Source organism: Lactuca serriola, chromosome 5 (genome assembly GCF_051521515.1).
Source record: "Lactuca serriola cultivar US96UC23 chromosome 5, Lser_US96UC23_V15, whole genome shotgun sequence".
Classification (NCBI taxonomy): Eukaryota; Viridiplantae; Streptophyta; class Magnoliopsida; order Asterales; family Asteraceae; genus Lactuca; species Lactuca serriola.
In genome coordinates this window covers 343,959,438-343,968,135 of record NC_136412.1, presented here as the reverse complement: position 1 = coordinate 343,968,135, position 8,698 = coordinate 343,959,438, and the positions used below count along the sequence as shown (strand labels likewise).

Sequence of the window (8,698 nt, the reverse complement as noted above, 5' to 3'; positions counted from 1 at the left end):
ACAAATGAAGGAGAAGTGACAATATATAATACCTTCAATGATTTACAAAATTTCATTCATATAAAAATTAAAACCCCATTAAATTACAATGTATCAAGTTAAAACAACATTTAATTTCATTTACTAAATTATATTCTTCAAATATCATATTCTATTCACACACAAATGAGCTAGAAGAGTCACTATATAATAGTTTTTTTTATCTCACACACACACACACCACATCATCATCATTCTCTTCCTTCCCTAAAACCCACACATCCATCCATATGCTTTGCTTCTTTCACTGTCTAAATCTTGGAAAAAGAAAGTAATGGAAGTTTAGCAGAGAAAAAGGACATAATCACACTGTGTGTTCGTCTTTTCTTGGTAACGATCACATCGTCTTCTTTACGCAATCTTTTTTCAACAAAACCCAAATTTTCAGAGAGTTATTCGTATATATGTAATGGCGAAAAGTGGGGTGTTTGAAAGAGATCCGACTGCAGCAGCGAAGGTGACGACCGACAACTTGAAGAAGGAATTACAGAGACTTGTTAAGTCGATTGTGGAGGAATCTTCACCAGATGAAGAAATTGGATTTGGATTTATAGATTGTATTGATAGAGCCACTCAAACTTTGCAGAGTTTGAAGGATTTGAAAGAGGGAATGAAACATCGATCATATGATAATACCAGTTTTGATTCGTGTCCTCAAGAATTCAATTGCCCTCTTTCGAAAGAAATCATGAGAGACCCAGTTATCATCTCTTCCGGAAAAGTAATTTCTTTGCTCAATTCCTCATTTTTTTTTTCTGATCGTTGTTTATACATGTTCACTGTGAATGTTCTAAACTGTTGAAATCGGAATTGAAATCGATCCCACTCATTTTATTGAAAAAGATTATCAGTGGGTAGATTCAGGGGACGATGCCTGGGTTCCTGTCATTGCATGGTTTAATTTCAATTCTTTTCATGGGTTCTCCGGTGGTGGTCCGATGACACGAAGAGGTAATAACGGCGGCGCTTGCGGTGGTGGGAAAAAACGTCACCGGACCACCGTTTACAGTCTAACTTTTCTATACCCGTGAACAGTGAATGGATAAGAACATGACAATGATTTTAGTTTTGGAGCGAATATTCTCTTATGATTTTATACCAAAACTTTCAATCACCGACACCATCTGTAATCTGCCAACTCCTTCATGGCTTTTCTCGTCGGGTTTCAAAAGATATTTTTTCGATTTAGAACTGGATTTCGGAATTTGATCAACTGGGTTGATGATTAATTTTGATTTTCGTGTAAATTTCTGGGATTTGGGTTTCTTAATGCGCTGATCATTTCTTGCTAATTTGCAGACATACGATAGAGCTTCAATCCAAAAATGGCTAAAAGCAGGGAACAGAACTTGCCCCAAAACCCAACAAGTTCTTACGCACACAATTCTAACTCCAAATCATCTTGTTCGCGATATGATCACGCAATGGTGCAAGAATCGCGGTGTTCGATTGCCGGGTCCTCTGGTCTACTCCGATCAAAATCTGGCGACCGAACCGAATCAGAGTCTTTTCCGATCACTTCTCAACAAGTTATCATCGAGTCTTCCCGATCAGAAAGAAGCCGCAAGTTCATTACGTTCATTAACAAAACGAATCCCATCTTTCCGTGCATTTTTCGGCGAATCTGATGATGCGATACCTCAATTGCTAGCCCCATTGTCAGTGATCAAACCCGAAACGGAAACTCACCGTGATCTTCAAGAAGATTTGATCACAACCCTTTTGAATCTATCGATTCACGACAACAACAAGAAAATCGTCGCCGAAACACCAAACGCGATTCCAATTTTACTGGACGCGTTAAGATTGGGAACAATAGAGACTCGAAGCAATGCAGCTGCAACCCTTTTCACTCTATCCGCCCTCGATTCCAACAAATCACTCATCGGAAAATCCGGCGCTTTAAAACCGCTGATCGATCTTTTAGACGAAGGGCACGTAATCGCAATGAAAGATGCCGCTTCGGCGATCTTCAATTTATGCATCGTCCATGAAAACAAAAGTCGAGCTGTGCGCGACGGAGCTGTAACCGTGATTTTAAAGAAAATCGGCGAGAGGGTTCAAGTCGACGAGTTATTGGCCATTCTTGCGATGCTTTCGAGCAACCAGAAGGCGGTGGAGGAGATGAGTGATCTCGGTGCAGTTTCTTGTTTGTTTTCTTTGATCAAGGAGACAAGTTGCGATCGGAACAAGGAGAACTGTATCGCAATCCTGCACACAATTTGTTTCAATGATCGGACGCAGTGGAGGGAGATGAAGGAGGAAGAAAGTAAGTACGGGACTCTGTCTAGGGTTGCCGGAGATGGGACTTCGAGAGCCAAACGGAAAGCCAATGGGATTCTTGATCGGATTAATAGACCGATTAATCGCACTCATACTGCTTGAGCTTCATTGGGTTTTCAAAGAAATCTGTAAATTCATCATCTTCTACATCAAGATTTTTTAGGGTTCATGAGTTTCATGACTCTACTGAATCTTAGGTTTTACTTTTTAGTCAACTTTGTTGCTAAGTTTGACCTCAAATTTTTGTAAATTCGTGTTTTCTATAGTTACCATCAATAACTGTTTCTTAAGAAAAAAAAAAGGTTATTTTTACTGAGAAATTATTATATTTTTTGCAATAAAATGAAATATGGTTGTATAGGTTGGTGAGAAAATCTATTTTGTTATACTTTTACCAAAATATGTAAATTTATTGTATAATAAGGTTTTAATCCTAAATATATTATAAGATATTATATAATATAAGTTGGTTAATACATTTAAGTTGTGCATATTTGCTGTCTTTGATCTTTGCACATGGCTTTTGTGGTAGATAACTTCAATTCCAATATACTAATCACATGATTTTCTTGTATCGTATTTGACTAAAATGCAAGCAAAATGATTTCGTACGATACCAGTTTTGGCAGGTTCGATAAAATATCTAGACTTATTATATGTTCAATAAAAGATTATTAAACATTTTTTTTATATAAGATAACATATGAAAATGAAAATGAGTCACGAAATTAAACTTGTAGGTTTTAGTGATACAAAACACAGTAAACAAATACGCAAACTTGATGACTAAAGTAATTTGAAGTTAATTAAATCGACCATAATTTTGGATCCGACAAGAGCAAAAGAAGTGTAGTTGCTTTCTCATGCATGTGCTTCATTAAGACCTTTTTGATGACTAGTCACGAGTACTACTGTTGCACTTAATCTGAAAGTTACTACGATTTAAGGTTGATGCGTTTTTAATATTTTATGTACTGTTATTGTTAAACAGTTACGCAATCTACTCAACCATATACATTGGAAGTTATCTTTGTTAGAATGATTTCGATTTTATATGATCTAAAGGAGCCGAAACATTAATGATTCTGAATCTTCTTTTCTGTTTTCAAATTTTGGTGTCACCCGCTAAATATTAGATGTCAAATTTGAACTTAAGATATTTATGAGTTTAGGTCATAGTGAAAAGCATCAAGTGCTTAAAAGAGAGAGAGATGATAATTGTTTGAAATAATTGAAGTGGGGTTGGGGGGGGTAGAGAGCCAAAATAGGAAGAATGTGCCCACAATCAATGGGGCAATGTGTCCCTTGCTTGTGTGATAGATGTAACATATTTTTTTGGTGGTCCATTTAACCATCCAAAATGGCACACATCCTTTTGTGAAAGTCTTTATTGAGAAACGGTTAGTATCCACATCACCCTTTTTGTCATATCACCACCATATTGCCTATTATAATAAACCTTTGGCACTATTCATGTCTTCAACCTTAACATGACGGTGGTAGTTGACAACATAGATTTTAGTTTTTTAAAAATTAAATATTTTTTTTTTATTTTTTTTACTTATCATTTTGCTTATATAGAATAATGATATGTAAAAATCTATTAATGATTTAATTCTCTATCTTAATCTTTTTTTAATATTTGATTTGATCTTATGAGTAGAAGGATGGATAAAAATAAAGGGTAAGAGAATATTTGATTTGTTTTTAGAGATGTGAATAATAATGAGTGTTTGAATGTGCTTTTGAAAATAATTATTTAATTATCTGATAACTTGAGGACTTAAGTAATACGATCGAAGATAAAAGATCAAATAAAAGCTGTAAAAAATTAAAAATCTGTGAGAATAGATAATTTATAGTATTAAATTATGAACAATATATCATGGTTACTTTATTAAACTATGAATATTATAATATTTTTTTACGAAACTTACAATTTAATACATAAACCATATTACAGAATTCAGGTTTACTCAATAGTTCTTAACATTTTTAGGGTTCTTATTTAAACATTTACAACCAAATCAATTACAAACACTTTAACTTAGGAATAATATAATTAACTTTTGTTAATCAAAATTTTGAAAGAATTGTACTTGTATTTTACATGATTTTCTCTACTTTTAATAATAAAAAAAGCCTTTTTGATATCATTAAATAAATAGGTTATTAGACAATATTTCATACAATTGTTGCAATAATCAACTTTTTCCAGATAAACAAATTCTATTTTTATATATCATTTTATTTAAGAATCAAGAGCTTTGATAGTTAAATTAATATCAAATACAACAAAATTGAATATCAACTATTTAGGTTGTAATGACTTTGTGAGACAATATATAACATGTGGTGAGTAGACTTGGTTATTCATGTATTCATGTCATTTTCATGTGTCCTGTTGTGTCATACAAATTCATGTATTTGTGTCTCGAATTATGAGGTCTAATTGTGAGTAACTTATGGACCAATGTTCAAATCATTACACTCGCCGACTCATTTGGTTCTGGATGTTCACTTGTAGTGACTCCTGAACATGGTCTCATATTCACGAGGAATAGTAAGTTGACCCGTAAACCATGGGTACAGAAGTTTCATTTTCAAAAAAAAAAAAAAAAAAAAAATCATAAAATAAAACCAAATATCAAATGATATAATATAATCATATAATTTGGGAGACGTGTACTTTTATCTTAGGACACCTCTATCTTTTATTAGAAGATCGGGGTGTTATAATGGTTGGATCAATGAGATATGTGAAAAAACACTTTCAAATAAAAGCATTTCGAGGGTACATACGAAAATCTCTAATTGGATAAAATTTAATATTCAAAAACAGAGAATAAAGAAGATGATATGATCTTGTGTACCAGAAAATTGATCAAAAACGGGCATATAACCCTTGTCTAAAAGCTAACAAAAAAAACTGTCATAAAATAGTTTCACAACCACCATAACATGTCATAAAGCTGCAACTAAAAACGGGTTAAAATACAAGATCACAAAACCGAGTTTAAGACATAAATTCAGATTTTAATGCATTTTTTATAAAACGGGTTCAAATACAAGAATTACAAAGTGATAGAAATCACCAACATCTTCTCCACAAAAAATCTTTTTTGTTTATTTCGTATATTGATTCCATAGACACTTAATTGGTTTAAAATCCCAAACATTCATTAAAATGTTTGTTTATTACTATAACTTCAAACAACAATATCACGTCTGAACATTATGTCTGCAATCAATTTTATGACATTACAGTTAATTAGTGAATATTATACAATAATATTCAAAACAAAAATAAAAAACACATCTAACATAATCAAGGGCGGTAAATAAAGTAAGCAAATAATGATGGTGATATATGATTATTATTTTAGTTGTGATACATTATGGTTATATTTATATGTGATGGTTAAATTCTAATGTCAACAAGTTATTGGCTGATTTTTAAATGTGATAGGTCAGAATCATGCTAAATTGACATGTTACCATGACCAATTAGCTTATAAGCATGCTCGTGTAGTTAACTCTTGACACGTTTCCAGTCGACATGATATTTATTAAACTATTGAGAATTGAGAATATGTCAAAAGTTTATTGTTTACAAATATGGTTTGAAATTATTTGATATGATCTAGTCTAAAGGTACTCAAAAGCTTTAAATTATAAAGTCAAAAAGATATTTTATGTGTATAAAGTATAAACAACTCCTGTACAAGTTATATGAACACTTTCTAATTAACTTTTGTTTCTTTGGACCGAGAATTTCCTAGGATTGGGCCATCTGTGCCGACCACATCATCTAGGCTACGACCGTAGTTCTAATACCATTTGTTAGGATCGCTACCAGCTAAACCATGCTCAACTTAGAAGAAAAATGAGGTTTCATTTTCTAAAACCAATTGGTGATAGAAGTGATTACCCATTGTCTTATATGCTAGCATCTAGTTTCTTATTTTACCAAAGTGGGATTGGGTTTGCACCCCAAAAATGAACTGAATGTTGTATCGATCAGATATAATTTAAGTATAAAGAACTAAAGAAAACTAATCTAAGCAAATAAAGAACAAAAAGTAAAGAACACAAAGAATTCTCCAAATTGTCTTTCACCAAGAAAATGTTTGTTTTCACCAAGAAAACGAGTTATCACAAGTCACCAAGACGAACTCAACATTAGGGTTTACCCTAATGTTGAATATATACTAATCTATACAAGTATACCCCTTGATTGAAGGGATTGTATCTAATATAAACTAAGAACCGATCTTTATCACAAAGATATCGAATCTGATATCTATTCTATACTTATCTGTATCATTACCTAATATACAAAAGTTACATAGAATAACTATCTACATGCTTACACTGATAGACGTGAGACGCTGGCATTGATGTTGATCTTGATGTTGGCGCTGACAGTTAGCGTATAGAGTGTTTGACTTATCAGATCATAAGGTGTGACCTAACAATCTCCCCCTATCTGATGATGTCAAAACTAACCTTCAATGAATCCTTTAGCTCGTGCTCCCCCAAAGAGTAAGATTGAAATTTTAAGTTCTTCAACTTTAATGAATGCTCCCCCTGAGAAGATGAATGACTTCCCATTTTTTTATTGCCAAGCAATTGAGGTAGCATATATGAATCACAGCAGACGGACGAAGAGATGATGAGTTGAGAATGGTTATGTCAACTTGACTCCCCCTTAGATTTTTCTTTTCTTTAGATCAATAACATTTAGTAGATTCGTCAGCTTTAGCAAGATTTCTTCAGCTTTATCAAGATTCTCCCATTTTTTTTACATCAACAGCAAATACGGGTTTGGAGGAAGCAACCAGAGTATCATAATTGTAGCTTGCAGTCTATTAAGATTGTGATGTCTCCTGATAGTATAGGTTTGAACTACCATTCATTAACATAGTGTTGCGATATTTCATCAGCATGTGGTTTCATACGTTGAGTCATTAATCACTTGTATTAGAAGAAAACGGCAAGAGTGGTATGATGTGTCTAATACATTCCGGTATGAAATGTACACATCGACAAAGAGTGTCAAAGTTTTATCAGTGTATTGCTAATACAGTGAATCGTTAACTTCTTAATAGAAGAATTGTTGGGAAATAGTGGGCAGGTGTGTGTGTGTGTGTGTGTAATACATCACGGATAATGATATACCCATCGGCACATATTTTTCGAATTCTCATCAGCGTCTGGTATCATATGTTGAATCATAAAGTTCTAAAGAAAATTTATAGAGAGAATGGTTTGATGCGTGTGATAAGTTGTGGTGTTTTAGCTTAACCATCGGCATAGATTTTTCAATCTCTCATCAACATATGGTACATTACGTTTAATCATAAAGCTTTAAAGAATAATATAAGGGAAAAACGGGGTTGGTGCATGTGATAGCCTATAGTACATAGACTAACTATCGGCACAAAATTTCAAACTCTTATCAGTGTTAGGTATATCACAATGGATCGTCAAGTTTTATTAAGAAGATATTAAGGAAAGAATAGATTTTTCAGTCACGTTGAGATGGAATCAACGTGAATCGAAAATGATGTTAACTCATCAACAAGAAGTGGTTTAACCTCCGTATGATATAGTTAAGTTGTTGTCTAAAAATATAAAGTCCACCATCAATTCATTTAATATGGTACACGAAAGAATAGTAAATAGTATAAGAATATAAAACAAGGCTAGTCAAACAAAGAAAAAGAATATACAACCTTTTTTAGAGGCCCTCTACATAGCCTTTTCAGAAGAATCATAAAGGCAGACAATCTTTTGCATAGTATCATCAAAGATAAATATTTTGAAATAACTACACATTAATTAACTTCTTTTCTTTGAGATATCTACCCTTCAAGTCTAGCCATAAAAGAAAACAAAACCAAAGATAAACCCATCAATATACAATACATCTCACTATAAACCAAGAGTGATGAAACCATTTACCATTGAAACGTTGTGTGACATCCATAAATTCATGAAAATCTAAAACTTTTTCAAGCATTCAAAAACCATTATTTATTACAAAAATGTTTTCAAAGTAGTTTCATATCAGAGTATCCCAGAAATCAAATCATAAAAATGCGAGGAGGTGCACGATCACGCCTTCGCCTTCCCGCGATCATCCGAAGTACCTGAAACAAAATCCAAAACTGTAAGTCTGAAGCTTAGTGAGTTCCCCCAAAATACCAACGCCATACAAACCATAACCATATCATAACAAAAAAAAACATACATATAGAGTCTATTTTATGACTTGACCACCCTCACCGGGCCGTCAGTCTGTCTGGCCCACTCTCAGAACCTTCAGCATGTCTGGTCCGCCCTCCCGGGCCTTTAGCCTGCCTGGACCGTT

General features: G+C 33.3%; 1 protein-coding gene across 1 annotated transcript; it reads left to right on the top strand.

Annotated features, from left to right (window-relative positions):
• The first annotated feature begins 300 nt into the window (after nt 1-300).
• Nucleotides 301-2,572, top strand: PUB9 (plant U-box 9). The gene is made up of 2 exons (XM_079003772.1): nt 301-760; nt 1,339-2,572. The coding sequence occupies exons 1-2, from the start codon at nt 449-451 to the stop codon at nt 2,422-2,424; spliced, it is 1,398 nt and encodes a 465-aa protein (XP_078859898.1). The 5' UTR covers nt 301-448; the 3' UTR covers nt 2,425-2,572.
• Nucleotides 2,573-8,698: the final 6,126 nt, after the last annotated feature.